This window comes from Drosophila gunungcola (assembly GCF_025200985.1).
Source record: "Drosophila gunungcola strain Sukarami chromosome 3L unlocalized genomic scaffold, Dgunungcola_SK_2 000009F, whole genome shotgun sequence".
Taxonomy (NCBI): Eukaryota; Metazoa; Arthropoda; class Insecta; order Diptera; family Drosophilidae; genus Drosophila; species Drosophila gunungcola.
In genome coordinates this window covers 1,284,012-1,301,681 of record NW_026453181.1, presented here as the reverse complement: position 1 = coordinate 1,301,681, position 17,670 = coordinate 1,284,012, and the positions used below count along the sequence as shown (strand labels likewise).

General features: G+C 41.3%; 3 protein-coding genes across 3 annotated transcripts; all 3 read left to right on the top strand.

The window, feature by feature from the left end:
- Positions 1-1,767: 1,767 nt before the first annotated feature.
- LOC128259860 (galactose mutarotase) lies at positions 1,768-4,155 on the top strand. The gene is made up of 3 exons (XM_052992467.1): positions 1,768-2,138; positions 2,214-2,315; positions 3,326-4,155. Exons 1-3 carry the CDS (start codon positions 1,914-1,916, stop codon positions 4,106-4,108), a joined length of 1,110 nt encoding a protein of 369 aa, XP_052848427.1. The 5' UTR covers positions 1,768-1,913; the 3' UTR covers positions 4,109-4,155.
- Positions 4,156-4,860: 705 nt separating this feature from the next.
- LOC128259809 (galactose mutarotase) lies at positions 4,861-6,172 on the top strand. The gene has a single exon (XM_052992395.1). It carries the CDS (start codon positions 4,970-4,972, stop codon positions 6,071-6,073), a length of 1,104 nt encoding a protein of 367 aa, XP_052848355.1. The 5' UTR covers positions 4,861-4,969; the 3' UTR covers positions 6,074-6,172.
- A 707-nt stretch (positions 6,173-6,879) lies between these two features.
- On the top strand, positions 6,880-8,911 carry LOC128259810 (copper transport protein ATOX1). Its single transcript, XM_052992396.1, has 3 exons — positions 6,880-7,081; positions 7,132-7,249; positions 8,363-8,911. Exons 1-3 carry the CDS (start codon positions 7,076-7,078, stop codon positions 8,494-8,496), a joined length of 258 nt encoding a protein of 85 aa, XP_052848356.1. The 5' UTR covers positions 6,880-7,075; the 3' UTR covers positions 8,497-8,911.
- The last annotated feature ends 8,759 nt before the right edge of the window (positions 8,912-17,670 follow it).

Genomic DNA, 17,670 nt, shown 5'->3' with positions numbered 1-17,670 from the left:
GTATTGGATTGGTTGCGAGAAACTGCATAAGATTACGAATAACCAAAGACATGAACTATATATCGAGTTGGCGGACTCCACAGGAAGGCAATTCTTTGCTCGGTACAGTAACTTTTCAATATGCAGTTTAGAAGAAAAGTACAGACTTAAGTCCCTGGGAAAATACTCGGGAAATGCCGGCGATGCTCTGCGAGACCATGAAAATCAGAACTTTGAATTCTATAACAATTGGAAAGGCGTATACAAATCATTTTCCTTGGTGGACGGCTCAAAGTTTTAAGTGGTGAGAAAATCTTGCACGAAATTAGTTATGTAACTGCTGTCTGTAATATTGTTTCTTTTTAGTAATTTAAATGGGAACTACAACATAACGAATGCCAATTTAATACCAGAAGGATTTTGGTGGGGTGAATTGTATTCTCTAAAATATTGTAAAATGAGCATTAGACCAAACATGGAGTAAATTCAACAGTTGAAACACCCAGAGGAAGATCATAAGAAATTTAAATAGTAATCAAGTAGTTTTTGACCCATTCCCAAACTAATTAAAATTAATAAGTGTTTTAAATAATGTAATAATTAATGTATTATTAATAATAAAAGAAATAAAATTAAATTAAATTAAAATTAAAATTAAAGATTCATTTGGGAATAGTAATAATTTGATAGTTCAGATCTACGATTTTAACTTAATTCACATCGGCAAACGATACCATATCGCTGCCATAGGAACGATCGAATATTTGAGCTTAAAATCTTCATAGCATCAATGTTTTTAAACTTATACGCACATACAACGAAATTTATGTGTTTTCAAGAATATAAAATTGTTTTTAAATAGCAGCAAGGGTATATTAACTTCCATTCTTGTTTAAAATAATAGATTTTGAAGCTGCAAGGGAATATGAACTGCCAAAGCTTGCTTCCTTAATTGTTAGCGTACACATTGTCCGGCAGCCAAGTTTAAGACAAAAGTCCGATTTTGATAAAATTTATACCATAATTCTGAAATAATTAAACATTGCTATATGTCGAAGAACTAAACAAAAAATTAAAAAACAGAAAAGTTATAATTTTTTTCATTTATTTTTCCGATTGTTCCTATGGGAGCTATATGCTATAGTTGTCCGATTTTGATGAAATTAAAACCGTAATTCTGAAATATTAAACCATTACTATATCTCGAAGAACTAAACAAAAAATTAAAAAACAGCAAAGTTATAATTTTTTTTCATTTATTTTTCCGATTGTTCCTATGGGAGCTATATGCTATAGTCGTCCGATTTTGATGAAATTTAAACCGTAAATCGGAAATATTTTACCATTACTATATGTCGAAGAACTAAACAAAAAATTAAAAAACAGCAAAGTTATAACTTTTTTTCATTTATTTTTCCGATTGTTCCTATGGGAGCTATATGCTATAGTCGTCCGATCCGGCACGTTCCGCATTATATACTACCTGCAATAGAAAGACAACTTGCTATTCATTCATTATCACGAGCATTGTGCTTTACGAGCATTGGATATAAACTATCAAAACAATGTGACAAGTGAAACCGTCGGAGCACTCGTATAACTGCTTCTGTGTCAGTCGCGCCCCCCTAGAGATTATATATTCTACTTAAATAGCGATTAAATAGCGGCTGCTCTATCTCCCTCCTCCGATAATGCGGACTGTTGACTGTTGTGGGCGGGTGAAATTGCTTGGGATGGGCCGAGCAATCGACTTCTGACAAGCAATTGCCCGGTTTGACTTTGAGGGAGAAGCTCGCGACCCGAACGACTTTGGCTAGCCATAATCAGTTGTGAACTAGACGTAAACAGAGGTGTGCCGGATCGGCGCCTACAGATACCCTGGTAGTTGCTGTCAACTGTTTTTAGGGGAAGGAACGAAACCAAGACGCGCCGAGATGTCGATTACCCTAGAGGAGGAGATCTTCGGCCTGGCCGTGAATCCGTTCACCAAATCACCGGAAATGGTGCGCCGGTTCACGCTGAAGAACTCCAAGGGCATGTCCGTTTCGGTGATCCAGCTGGGGGCAATCATCCAGAGCGTCTGTCTGCCGGATGCCTACAAGAAGGTGGACGATGTGTGCCTGGGGTTCGACGACATCGCCAGTTATGTGGCCAACAAGGTACGATTTAAATCGAAACTGAAAGCTTTGCAAACAATGTTATATTGATCCGTAATTTATGGTTTTTCTAACAAGGACGCCTACATCGGAGGAACCCTTGGACGAGTGGCCAACCGGGTGGCCAACGGGGAGTACACGGTGAACGACACAAAAATCCCGGTGACCAAAAACATTCAGGTAAATACTTTGTGTTGGGTTTCTGTTAATCTCAAGTGTTCTCTGTGATTCATGAAACGTCTTAACCCAGATATCTCAGTCTTCGGAAAAATAATTTTAGTTTTTTTGGTCTATTAAGCTTCAATTGAATTAAGAAAAACATCCTTAAACTCAAAAACAAACAAATGTATTTAATTATTGTCTTCTGAAGACGTCCTTTATGTAGGACACAGAGTACATTGGGCATGGTAAAAAAAATGTACACTTTAGTGTGAAAATCAACAAATCGCTTGGTGTGTAGTCCTACATCGCAATTTTGCCTAATGGTCTTGTTTGCCGATCTTGAACTATGACAAGATGATCAAGACAATCATATCGTAAATCAGTTATGTACCTGTTGAGTTCCCAAACAGCTTGTCTGCAAGTTTACCCCTTTTTTGTTTTTATGCAGAAGTTTTGTGGCTATGACTACTTCTTGCCGTTTTGAAGGACCATGTCAATACAATGTTCCAAAAGTGGGCAGTACCATTTCTCTCCTTTGACTGAGGATCTGTAGAGGCTTTTATTTTGGTCCGACCTATCCACGCATCCCATATTTGCATTATACAGGTTAATAAGGTGTAATTGTTCAACTTGCACGATCTTTTCTTTTCGAGAATAAACATCGTAGATGTGTTAGTTACTACTGTCCTATATGAAGGACACCTTAGTTACACCCGCGTGAATTATCCACAATTTACAAAAATTATAATTATAAATATTTTATTTTGAAAATAGACACATTTAACTTTAATTTAAAAACAATCCCGATTTTTTGTTTGCCTTGGATTTTCTTACTTTTTGAAGCGCAACTCGTAATTTTTCAATTTTTAGAATTTCACAATATTCAATTAATCACATAATTGAGCACTATTTACTGAACGAAAAAAGAAATTTGGTTTACTGCATTACATTTGGCATGTGTGGGTTAAATAAAGGACAGTAGCTGCATCTGCATAATCAAAACTAATAGAGAACTTTTCAACTTGCAGGACAAATTCCAGCTGCATGGCGGATTCGTAGGGTTCGACAGTGTCATCTGGGAGGTGGCTCAGAAGTCGTCCGACGGGGTGGTCTTCCGGCACGTATCGCCACATGGTCACGAGGGCTATCCGGGCAACCTGACGGCCCTCATCACATACCAGCTGGACAATGAAAACCGGCTGTGGGTGAGGTACGAGGCCACCACGGATCGGCCGACGATGGTCAATCTGTCGAGTCACGCGTACTTCAACCTGGCGGGTCATGGATCCGGAGCCAAGGGTCTGGCCGAGCACACAGTGGAGATTGCCGCCGATCAGATTGTGGATACGGACGAGCTGCAGATTCCCACCGGCAAGTTGACCGACGTGAATGACACTGTCTTCGATCTGAGGCTGCCGGTTCTGCTGCGCGACCGCCTGATGCAGTTCGAGGACCGTGCGATCAAGGGCTACGACAACTGCTTCGTGGTCAACGGGGGACAGCTGCAGAAGAGCATCGCCAAGGTGGCCAAGCTGGTGCATCCGCCCAGCTGCCGCGTGCTGGAGGTCTGGACCAACCAGCCCGGCATGCAATTCTACACCGCCAACAACTTGACCTCCGTAGTGGGCAAACAGTGCACTCGGTATGTGAAGCACGGCTCCTTCTGCGTGGAGACGGAGAAGTTCCCCGATGCCATGAACCATCCGGAGTTCCCGTCGATCAGTCTCGAGCCGGACGAGAAGTACCGCCACGATGTTATGTATTGGTTCAAGGTCGAGGAGTCCTGGAAGTGCTGCTGCAACAACGAGTGATCTCCAGTGAATAAAGCTTAACTACGCCCATGGTTTTCAACCCCAAAGGTTATTGGCTTTGTGTTTTAAGGGACTTGTTTCACAAATTGGTGGATGTTTATAGTTCTTCTATATCACATACTTTTCTGCGAAACCGTTTTTCAGCCAACAAACTTCAAACTAAGTATTTTCCCTACAAAACAATCGAAGATTAGGTGGCGCCATCTGTCGTACTGCATAGCCAATACCAGAAGAGAGTGCAGCACCCCACCCTCCGGTTACCGATTACCGTTTTGTTTAGCAGAGCCACGGCAGAGCTGCGGCAGAGCGTCGCCAGAGGACATCATAACCCTATGACAATGACTAAAAGTACATTAAAAACATTAAAAAATGTTGTGTATTGATAGATATTGACAATTGAATAAATATGTATATATACATAAATATGCATAAATATTTCTGGAATCTGGATCTAGATGCTTAGCCCCAGCTCCCCAGCTCTTACCAACTTCTCGACAGACATGGCTAAATAAAATATGCTTTATAGGGCCTAAAAACGCATACAATGTATCCTTTTATGGGTAACGGGTTAACAACTGAACATTAAGGTCTATTTGATACTTAGAACGCTGAGACCAATGGGACCGTTTAGAAAACATTTTGAAAAATATATTGGGTATTTTCATATCTATATAATCAAACTTAGTTCCAATTGATTTCAAGTGTGGGAGCAAAGAAGGTGAGCAAAGTTATCGGCACCCATCTTAGTAGGCTTGGATGCGTGAATCAGTAGAGAGATTGTGCTTTTGGAAGCTCTTTAAAATCATTCGCCAGAGCAAAGCATTCTAAATTTAAGTTGTTTCCCTCTAGGCATTTGGCAAAATGGTGCGCGTGATCGAGGACATGTTCGGCATCGCCGTCAACCCGATGACCCAGAAGACGGACCGGGTCCGGCGCTTCACGCTGAGCACGGAGCGCGGCATGTCGGTGTCGATCCTGACCCTGGGCGCCGTCATCCAGGCACTGAAGGTGCCCGACTTCAACGGCAAGCTGGAGGACGTGTGCCTGGGCTACGACGACGTGGCGGGCTACTACCGCAACCAGCCCTACTACTTCGGGGCCACCACCGGCCGGGTGGTCAACCGGACTGCCCGCGGGCGCTTCCAGCTCTGCGGCAAGGAGGTGAGTGTGAGCCGCAATGTGCGGGACCGGCACCATCTGCACGGCGGATTTGTGGGCTTCGACAGCGTCATCTGGGACGTGGTGGGCGTGCACAAGGATGGGGTCACCCTGCAGCACATCTCGCCGGACGGACACGAGGGCTATCCGGGCGAGCTGACCACCAACATCAACTTCTCGCTAAACGAGACGGGCTGCTTCGGGATGCGGATCGAGGCGCGGACGAAGGCCACCACGGCGGTGAACATCTCGAATCACAGCTACTTCAACCTGGCCGGCCACGGAGCGGGCAAGGAGGCGCTCTACCAGCACATGGTGATGGTCAAGGCCCAGAAGATCGTGGACGTGGACCAGGAGCTCCTGCCCACCGGCAAGCTGATGCGCGTGCGCACCACGCCGTACGACTTCTCCAGCCTGGTCAGTCTGGGCAAGCGGCTCAACCAGGTGAGCTCCTGTCCGCTGGGCGGCTTCGACAACAACTTCTGCGTGGACGTCGCGCCCAACCGGGTGCAGTTGGTCGCCAGGGTGGTGCATCCGTGCAGCGGCCGCTTCATGGAGGTGCACACCAACCAGCCGGGCCTGCAGTTCACCACGGCCAACAATCTGCCGGACGAGGACCGCGGGGACGTCCCGAATGTGGGCAAGGACGGGGCTCACTACGTCCGCCAGGGAGCCTTCACCATGCAGACGCAGAAGTATCCGGACGCCATGAACCACTGCGACTTCCCCACGATCGTGCTGAATCCCGGCCAGCTGTACGACCACCAGGTGGTCTATCGCTTTGGCGCCTGCCCCAAGCGCGTTTAGATGGAGCAGAACGTGGGAATGGAAGCTCCGCATTTTGCCACTTTAAATTCAAATTAGAAGTGTGAGTGTCCTTATTGACAACCCTAAATAAAATTTTATCTATAATTATCAGTTCTTGTAATTTAAAAACAAGGAAGTACGCAATAGTTAAGGGGCTATATACATTTCGAGTTCTACAACATTTTTTTTTTTATTTTCTTTTGCAGCGGCGAATTTTTTGGAAGATTCACCCAAATTTTAGAAAGCGTTTCAGAGTGCTTGCAAGTACAAGTACAAACTTTAAATGCGTTTTACTTAAAATGGTGTTTTCGAAGTCGGTGACCAACATTACTCAAAAACGGCTAAGCCAATTAGTCTCATATTTTAACACGAGCTCTTAGTTATATTTTTATTGAATAATCAAAGATTTTTTAAGTAATTTAATATTGAAAATTGGCTTAAAAATCAATTTGTTGTTTGAGAAACCGCCATTTTGTCAAAAAGATAAGAGAATATTTAATTTTTGACACAAAATTTTTAGAAGTTACTTAAATAAAGTCAGGCAGTTAGGTCAGACGTCAGTTACTGTAGGCGATTAGATATTACTTTATTTAAGAATGTTTATAATAGAATTTCTGCTTTTCAGCCAGCGGAGGCACATTATATGAAGTTGGTGCAGAGTAAATGCAGTTTCAGCCTGGTTTCAAGTTTAAAAATAACCGTCGCATGGGCAGCACTTGACAGAACAAATTGGTTTGAGTCAGCGCTAAAGTCTTATCGAAGTCTGCCCCGTTTCGATATTTGTGTGTGTGTTTAACTTGGTCATTATTCTAACCCTTCATCTGGTCACTCTAATAAGCCAAATAAAATAAATATCTAAAGAATTTACGCTCCTAAAGAAAAGGTGTTTTTGTGTGCCACGTCCGGAACCAACTGACAAAAGCCGCCAAGCTGTTCAACCTACCGCAAGTGTACAAGCAGACGACCGACTCCAGCCGTCACAGCAGCAGCAGCAGCAGCAGGATGCCAGTGAGTCTTGGTCCTCGAACGCACCTTAAAATCGATTAAAGTATTTAAAGTCCCCAACTTTCCACTCCTCTCGCTTTTCCCGCTCTCCGCAGGTGCACGAATTCAAGGTGGAAATGACCTGCGGCGGATGTGCCAGCGCCGTGGAACGTGTCTTGGGCAAATTGGGCGGTACGTATGTACCATTAGTGCCTGGTATTAAGTTAGTTAATGCCCTCTTATCGGTTGACACATGTATGCATACACAAGTCTATATGTAGGCGAACTTAGCTGAAGAATAATTATATGTACAATGTACATATTTTACACACAGATTTTTAAACTAAAAGCACTGAATGATAAATTGAGTGAAAGATAAAAGATTTGCTGGATTTTTATTTATTTATTTATATTTAATATAGGTTTAAGTAATGTGTAATAATGAGTAATTATTTTAAACATACAAATTTTCTCAAAAAATTTCAAATTAACTTACAAAATACATTCAGTAACCCATAAATGTAAAGCTATATAAATGCAAGACTGACAAAATATTTACCCAACATTTTCCGACTTCAAATTCAATACAAATTCCAAATCCAATCCATCATGTGCCTGTAAGATAAATTTGAGTTTGGAGACTTCGAGTTATTATTAAGCAAGATTGAGTTACTTTGCAATTTTTTGTTTTATGGTTCATGGAAATTTGTATAAATTTTGTCAGTCTAAGAATATTAAACAAAAATTTGCACGTCAAATATCTTAAATAAATGTATTCCAGAAAGGTAACTTCATGTTTATAAGATAGCTTGAATTTCGTTACGAAGAATGCATTTTTTTCTTAAAAAATGATTTTTTAAAATGGGTAAATTTAATACTTCTAAAAAAACACGTTCAAAAAATATAACAAAATCTGAAACTGTTTCGAAATGTGAGCCTTCGTCTGAATGTCCAATTTTTGTGTTTTTTTTTGCCGGATTAGTTAAAATCTTTTCTAATCAAGAAACAAACAAACGACAAGCTTAAGTTTATATACCCTTGAAGCTATTGCAAAAATTAAACATCTTAATTTTCACTTCAATTCTTCGATATATATCTATATGATATCGTTTTCCGATCTAAATAAAATTAAAAGCGAAACAACTTAAACTTAATGTGAAGCCACTAAATATAGTAATGTAACAAATTGATAAAAAATTCATAAATTTTTCATACTTTTTAATAGTTCCCACCATCGCTTATCACTCGCGGTTTGCCTTCCGTTTGGCGGTTACCAACTTAAGTCTGTGTTTTGTCATTCCGCAGATAAGGTCGAAAAAGTGAACATTAACTTGGAGGATCGGACGGTGAGCGTGACATCGAACCTGTCGTCCGACGAGCTAATGGAACAGCTGCGCAAGACCGGAAAGAGCACAACGTACGTCGGAGTGAAGAAATGAGACGAGTTCCTCAGCAAGTTTCAGAAGTACGGCAAACTGAAACTTGAAGTCTAGAGTCTGGACTCTAGAGGATAGAGGGATCTTCCACATTGTCGCTCCGAAAGCATTCGAGTTGGGTCGCTGTTCAGTGATATTCATGAGATACATACAAATTTAAATCTTACTCAAAATCAAATATAGGAATGATCTACAAATTTTACACTAGTATTTGCTCTTGCCCAAATTGTATGTAGCTCGTAGTTAACCAATTAAAGTGTTATTATATTATGCATTACTTATGCCTAGATGAGGAATTTTAAATTCAAGTTGAACTAATCAAATCTTAAAAGCCAACGTTTTGCCTAGTTAAGTAGTTGCCGTATTTGGGAGTACTCAAATAAATCCAATGTAGTTGCCAATAAATGACATACGCCAATTGCTCTCTTATGACTAATCATAATATTACAAATTTTACCATTTTAAAGACATTAAATATATACAAACAAGTTAAATCTAACATGAACAAGTTTTTATTGTTACTGCTTTACAAGAAACTATTTATTTTTAACTGAACCTTTCGATTGAAGGAATTTAGTGGCTTTCACCGATTCCATGGGGATTTTGGCCCACAAAGGAGTTATTTATTTACCGTTAAGCTTATGCCTTCGGAAAACCCAAAAATGTTTGACATTTCAAAAATGTAGCATGAAAATTGTCTCATTGTCGTGTTCCTAATCTCCAAATCAGATGCGGGCACTTAGCATGTTCGGTGTCCCAGCGAATCGGCGACAAATAGCCGGTTTATGCCCTATAACGATCGAAGAGTCAGCAGAACACGTCATAAATCTTTGCTTTCGGGAACCCACACTTATCAAATCAGAAATTGTTGTATTTTTGGTTTTCCATGTTCTGTTTTTGTCTTTTTCATGTGTGTCATTTTTTGTGGGGCATGTTCGAGGCGTAACGAAATTATCAATCAAATGCCACCTTGGCATGCAAAGAATGCAGCGCGCACAAAGAACCAAGGCGACTGCACTAATTGAGCTCGGCGGTGGACGTTTGGAACTTAGTGTCGTCTTCGGCTACCTGAGGCTGCGGTTCTGTTGCGTTTCGAGTTGCGAGTCTCCTGTTGATTTATGCCCTAACAACAAAGAGCCCAGCGAGGGACGAGCCCGCCTGTCACAACACCAGACCAGTCACATCCCATCCGGAGACACGTCCTTGCCTCTGACCGATTGTAATCCCCCAAGTGTGGCCCGCTGACCGGCTCCAGATAGCATCTGAAAAGGTTCTTAAGCAGTCTCGGTTAGGATCGCATAACTACCCGAATACCGTTCAAATGGGTAAGGTAAAACAAACAGTTATAATGCCCATTGCCAGCTATCGATGAGAATCTTTTGGTAATTAAGATAACATTTGGATTTTGTTAGCAGCGGAAGTTTAAAAATAATATTTGATTTTAGAGGAGGAAGCGTCTATGGGCAAACTGTAATATTACATATATTTACTACATAATATTTATTAAAGAAAAGGTTCTAATCCCAATTCCTTATTAAGTCGGTATACACACTATTGCGTTTAATTGAAAATCTATGTGTTAGTTTATTTTGAACAAAAAGCTGAAAAAAGAAGGTTAAACAAAAATAAAATGAAGTCAGGTTTTGTGTGTTATGTTGTGTATGAATAACATTGTACGCTGCTAGTGCATCCGATCAAGAATATGTCAGAATTTGGACACGCCCCATCCGCATCGCGCCTTTCGGCGAACCAGTCTTCCCGTGTTTTTGTTTTCATTTTTTTTTTTTGCGATTTTTTGTTGATGTTTTGCTTTGCACACTCTGTGCATTGTAGACATTCCGAAAATCGCTGGCGAAATTCTTTGGCGCATGCTTGGCAACATAGTGTCCAGTTGCAACCAGTTGGCCGCTCGTTTTTCGCCTGGTCAAGTGGCTGGCCAGGGACCTCAGTTGGGGCAGTTGTGGCAATTGTGGCAGTTGGGGCATTGGCAGGACAGCCTCCGCGTCCGACGGCCGACTGGTTTGCCATTTGGCGGCGTTCTTGTTCTGCCGATTGTCATGGAAGATGTGAGGCGGGCCGCCCAGAACAATGGCACACTAAACTGAACTTAGGGCCCCGTTTGGGCCATAAATTCCGGGGAGAATTGCACCTCAAAGGTGCACTCACACAAGGTCGTTCCACTGGCAGTTTCGGTGATTAGTGCGGTCGGTCGGTCCTTGTTCTGCGCTGGTCATTGAACTATTAGCGACTCCTACGCTCCTTGGCCATTTGGGGAAGCACAGTAGCCAACAGCGAGCATTGCAAATTGCAGAGAGAAGCGGTAGATGCGGTAGATGCGGTAGAAGCGGTAGAAGCGGTAGAAGAGGACCAAACCTGTCGACGCCATGGAAATTCCAACGGCCCGAGCTCCTCAGTGGCGATTCGGGGGCCAGCGTCAGCGTGTGCCAAGCCCACGAGCTTCGTTTCGGCCATAACAAGAGTAGGGCCAACAAAAAGTGCAACATTGCAATGTATTGGCGAGCGTAAATAACTCATAGATAATAATGGCCGGGCATTTGCAGTCCATGCGCGCAAAACAAAAGACTTAGGACACGAACTGGCCGAAGGAGTCGGCAGTCGTCATGTAACCAGGGCCAAAAACCAAAACAAGATCAACTGGTTTGCCACACTCACTCACTCTCCGCCTCGAGAGCCACAAACGAGAGATTTGGATTTGGAGAGAGACCCGATCTCGCCGACCTGTTGAGTCCAAGACCTCGTCTATTGCGCGTGCCTTCGGTGGATCGCTGCTTGGCTGCTTGGCTGGATCGCTCGATCGTTGCTCTGTAAAAATACTTTTCCCAAAGAAGTTTCAGTTGTGTTTTTGACTTTTCGCCGTGCAGAACGATTCTCCTGCGATCGGTTGGTTGGTTTTTTTGTCTCCGTATGGGACTGCGTCTCCTCATCTCTCTCTCCGATTCTCCGATTCTCCGATACTACGATACTCCGATTGAGCGTGGCCGTGTAATATGCGCGAAAAGTTGTTTTTCGGTATATAGGCAGCGTTCGCATACATCGGCAGAGTCAATTTTCCTGTTAGCCGAAAACCTGCCAAAATAAAAAAAAAAAAAAAAGAAAAGAATTCGAGGAAAATATAAATAACTGCAGCCGTGTGTGAGTGTGTCCGCGTTGTTGTGCCAAGTGCTGTGCGAGTGTGCAAAAATGCCATGCAAATGTTGATTCTGTTGCCATTGCTGCTCGCCACTCAGCAGTAGGTGAAAGTAAAGCAATTTGTTTAATTAATTGCACGCAAGCAATTTTCTAAAGTAAGCCGAGATAGGCAGAGTCAAGCGATCACTGTGCCAAGTTTGAGTTAGCAAACCAATTTGACTGAATAATCGCTGGCATTGGCCTGCAATTTAACCGCCGTTTGGTCATCATTAATTGTGTGCCTTTTTAAAAACTTTTCGGATTTGGATTATTTGCTGAAGTTGTTTCCGAAGAGAGCTAAGATAATTCGGAATATTGGAAAGGTGAGCTGTGATGGAATCATGTGCATAGAACACCAACAAACAACACTTAGTTAAGTAAAATGTTAATTTCTAAGGTTCTCATCTAATTAAAACACGAAAGAGTTACACAATTTGTGTACAATCTTTAATCTAAACCAGGTTTGCCCAAATATTTGCTGTTTGTTAATTCGTTTGACTTCTGCAAAATGAAACCAAGTAGCTTACCACACCTAAAAACGGAAACCTAATGAGTCCATTCTTGCGCTAAACTGTTCATAAAAATATTGAATAAATTCGCTAATAAAGAGTTATTTATACAAAAATATCGCCATAGTTCAATCTATGCAAATGCGATCGTCTTACAGCGGTTCAAGCCGAGATTATGTCAAAGACCAGCATGGGAAGATCATTTTTTGGCTTGTGATTCTGTGTCGCAACCCAATTTCAATTCGGATTGAGGTTTCCGAATTGTTTTTTTTGTTTGTTTGCGGACAGCTCTGACAAATCATTTGGCAATAAGCTGAAAATATGTGTATCTTACAGATACATTTTGTTAGTTTTTCCTTGTTCTGGTTTAAAGTGGACAACAAACAAGCTCGTAAACAGTCAAGCACACAAACACCAATAAGCACACATGCATATTTATGTGTTTGTACACGTTCGAATGGGCTTATGTATATTCACCCATGGGTAAACTATTTTTATTGACTTTAGCTTTGGCGTTTGACACCTTTGCGACTTTGTTTACGACCTGAATGGAACTAACGAAAAGACAAAAACTAGAAAGAGAGGGAGGAAGGTAGAATTAACTAAATGTTAGTAAAGCGATATAAAATATGTTTGATTATTTTTGACTGACAACAACGAATTGACAATACACCGTACATAAAGCATATCACATCTTAAGAAGTCTTTTAAAGAATATGTCTGTATATCTAAGAGATAAACAATATCAATCTTTTCTGTGTAAGGTCAAAAACTAATCTGAAACTGTCGTCATTGTCACAAATTCAGTCAAACTTCGTTAGCTATAATTTTTTCTATATTTTTTCTGACAATAAAAAAATATAAATGCTGTTAAAATCAAATCTTTTTACATATGAGATTAATAACAATAAATATCAACGGCTTTTACCTTATTGTTTTTCATGGAATATAATATTTCGAAATCCGACTTACCCAACTCCTATGTGGGGTATATATTTTGTATTGCCTAGATTAGCGATAAATAAATATCAACAGCTTTTACCTTATTGTTTTAAATGGAATATAATATTTATAAATCCGATCTGTGTAGGGTATATATTTTTTATTGCCTATATCAGCGAATCAACGCAACAGAATAGGCTTAGAGACCTACGACCAGGCAGAGCTGCCTCCGAGAATTGAGGTTCAGGGGGCCTACAAAAGCCGCTCGTGCCGACACACCTGACAAGCGAGTCAAAAGCCATCGACGGACCGCATTCTGTGGCCTGACATTATTGATACATTAGGGGGCCGTTTTATAGGGCCGCCGTCAAAGAAAAGCGTTTCGCAGCGGGGAAAAGAAGGAGGGGGGGGGGGGGGGGGGGGGGGGGGGAATAGACACACAGAGCCGTGTTTGTGAGATAGTACGATAGAGAGAGAGCGACCTCTGGTCAAAGACTGAGCCCTGTTTTAATTACCAGTTGTTTGGGCGAGTGTGTGTGCATTTTGGCCCACTTGAGGCTGTCACTGTCGCCTGTCGCTGGTGAAGGGAATGGGCGTGGCCCTTTGTCTCCAGTTAAGCCAATTGTCCATTAAGCCCCAGAGATTTTGGCTCTGCTCGTTGCTCGTTGCTCGTTGCTGGTTGCATAAGCCCAGCAGAGAGTATTTTATTTCACTGTCAGTTAAGATGAAAAATTGTTTTTATTATTTTCCTCCGCTTATTGGTATTTTGCCCCTTGCTGACATCACGTGACAACAACAACCACGTCGCGAACGCTGGTTCGGTGGCATTTTTTCGTTCGTTTCGAACAAATAATTTAAATGTCAATGGGCGAGAGGCCGGGCGAGTCCAAGCGAATAACCAGCTTGCGGGCCCAGTCCAGACCCAACTTCACGAGAAGTCGAGACCCGAGACCAGAGACCAGAGGACCGAGTCATAAGTCCAATACCCAATATCAACCAGGTGACCCAATTCCGGGCAGACACTGCAGCAGCCGCGTCAGAAAATCACTTTCTCTCCGGCCATCAAGTTCTGGCCGGGGCCTTCAACATCGACCCCGTCCCGTTCGCAATTAAGAGAAAATTTAATTTTGAATTTATTAAGGTAAATAAGCCAGGGATGGTAGCCGAAAATGCCTTTCGTGTCTTGCTTTTGACATAAATCAAATTTTTCCGCACGCAATCAGATTCAGAACGCAGAGCATCAGCAGACGAGGAGATAATTACGGCACTCGACAGTTCTTCAGATGCCTCAACAAGATCCCCGTACTGGCCTTGGCTACTTGCCAAAAGAAATTCGAAAATCAAATTAAGATCAACAGGTTCTGCATCCCGCCCTACGGCAACGAATGCATCTGGTCTGCTTTGTGTAATTTGAGATGAAGTTTAAGTGGGTTGTCTATAGTCAAAATTGTTTAATTAATTGATATCCTGATGATGAAAGGTTTGACTACAAGTATTTTATGGGTTGTTTGACTAATTCAGTTTCTAACGATTTATTTGTAAGTTCATTTTAACGAAATGTTTCCAATTATAGGTTGTTTTGTTTTCAGTTTTTTTAAAAATATTATTCCAACACAAGGCATAGCTATTACTTTGTTTTATAAGCTTATCTTTTTTTTTATAAGAACATGCGAAAAGTTAAAAACTAAAGAAAAGGGTGACTTTTTTTTTGAGTGAACAGCAAAATCATGCCAAAATCGTTTGCTATAAAGAAAAAAAATGAAAAACAGGCACATTTTAAAAACTTTATTAATAAACACTAGTCCCATCCTTATCAAATAGTGGCATTTAAGCATTCAAAAGAAAGAATGATAAGTTTTAAATAAAAATTTTATTATAGACTTTATGCGTTTTAATTAAGGTTTAAAATGTAACTATGCCTAAGCCCACAAATGCTTGAAATAGATATGGCTTTATTTTTATCCATTGGGGGCTTCCTACATATTTCCTTAGAAATTTTCATTAAAATATTGGAATTCCCAGTTCACACATTCCCAGGCAGATTTAAGCAAAGGCCATCGGGCCACTTGAAATGTGTTCAGTGTTTGCCTTCTACTCGATAGATGGAAACAGAAGAAATTCCGACTGGCAGGCCAAGTATCAGTTACAAAACGTTTCAATTTTTGCTGCCTCACGGGGCTCACTCACAGAGGGAAGAGAATGGAATCGGATCATTTGGGGATCGGTTATCATTGGATTGAGTATCTGTTTGTTTGGGCCATTTTAACACGCGCTTGTGCCCCCGGCCAAAAAGAGACGGGCAGATGCCCCAAAATGCGGTGATTCGTCCGACGCGGGGTGAGTAACAAATGGAGACAGTGCCACGGAAATCAGATACCGATACCTCTTATTTGCCACATAGGCCAGAAAGGAATGCCAACGAAATTGGTGATAAATTCACCGATGAAATTGTTTAGATAACAAACTCAGCCACACATTAGTTTCCCCTGGAATTCTGGTTTTGTTTCATTCGCTTTTTGTTTTTGCTGCCAAGTTGCCACCGCAACTATCTATAAATGGCTAATGACATTGGATTAGCATAAGCTGTGCAATTAATCTTTGTAATAAGTGGAAACCGTAGCAACCAAATCGAACCGCGGGCCCCAGCCAAATTCGAAAAACTAATACCTCGGGGCACGATCGGCAGATGGGCAAGAAACTATTGGAAATTTCAGCGTAGATCTTTTGTATGATTAATGAATGGAGCGAACCGAACCGATGGGCACGACAAACTCGGTAGGATTCCCGGCCGGACCAATGGCTCGGCTTTATTATGCAAATTATCTGTTAAGGGCGTAGAAGGCCGCATCTATTAGTGTCAGCTCTGTGGTCACAATCGAAAAAACGCCACCTGACCGGACTCCGATTCGGAATCAGAATTAGAATCATACTTCACACTGGGACTGGGATTCCGTGTTGCAACGTGTCCCACACATTGTTGCATATTAATGCCTCGGGGCAAACTTCAAACAGTTAGTCGTATGCGCGGCATATTAATTATGAAATTTCTTATATGTCTTTTTATGCAGCCGTGCGTGTGAGCGTTTGAATCTTTCGGATTGGCCTTTCACTTTGGAATGCGGTAGCTGGAGAAGAAAGAGGCGAAATTACTCATAAAGCCCCTCGAAATATGCCGAAAAGGTTAAGACTCGATTAGCGAAGAAATAATTTATAATTTGTTATAACAAAGAACGTTCTTCACCAATTGTTGTAAAAGGTCTGCGATACGATTTTGCCTATCCAAATAACATTGTAGGCTTTGTAGTTGGTAGGCAGAGATACCTATACAAATTTTCAACGGTGTAAGAACAAAATATAAAAATATATAAATTGGTTTTATAAATCTGTATAATCATAATTCGATGTTTAAAAATAAAAGGAAACCAAACATTTTTTTTATTTTTGTATCAAATATGGGGGTTTATTTCATCTCCTTTTTTATTAGGTACACAAAATTTTTATATTTTTACCAAAAAGAATCTTGCAGAAGAGTGATGCAAATTTACAATAAATATAGTTATTTTATATGTACTTAAATATTTGACCCACCGGGAAATGAAACTCAATTTTGAAGTAGACTGCAAAAGTAAAGCTTGCTGCATAACCTGAAGCTCAAAATAAATGGTTCTAGGACTCACAGGAATTCATTAAAAATCAGTCAAAGTTGTGAGCACTTATACACTATTATATTTTTATACTCTGTCCTGTTTCCTGGAACTCACATAAGGCTCTCTTTGATATCGGAAATGCTATTTCCAATCCGATGAGGAACAGAACTTGATCGGATATCTAGACATTTGTTTAAGAACCATAAACTCGGCTATGTGATATCAATTTGCAACGACTTCTCCGAGATCAGAGCGCTTTCTTGCCGGAGACAGAATCATAGCCATAAATCTGCCGGCCAGCAGCGCGATGGGCTGAGAACAGAAGAATGGAATCGACTAATGCCATTTAAAATGCGGCAGTTAGCTGCCATTTATATGGGTATCAATCGACGTTCCTGGCCGATGCTCGATTATTGGGTGTCAAGCCAGGGCTGGGTTAATTAATGCGCCGCCTAAAACGAAGACATAAAATAAAACTAACAAAGCCGAGAACGGTTAAAAAGAAATCTCAGATCAGGGCAGGCGGCCGCTCCGAGATGACCCCATTCAGCCGGATTCTGATAAGAGGTCGCATAGCAAATAGTCTTGGCAAAGCCAAAGATACCAAGGGGTATCCAATTCGTTTTGGCCGAGCAAAGCGTGAACAACATCCCGCAGAGACTGAAAAATAAATCGATAAGCACTGCAAAAATCATTTAAATTGTTTGCCCAATATAACAAGGTCAATTCGATCTGTTGGAGTGCCTGAGCTCAAGCTCAACCTCATTTATCACGTTCAGATATATGGGGGAGGTTTATATAATATGTGGGATGCTTGCGCGTGATTCATACGAGAGCTCTTTCAGTGCCAATAACTTGTTTTCACTAAATGGCAATGGTATTTTATGGGC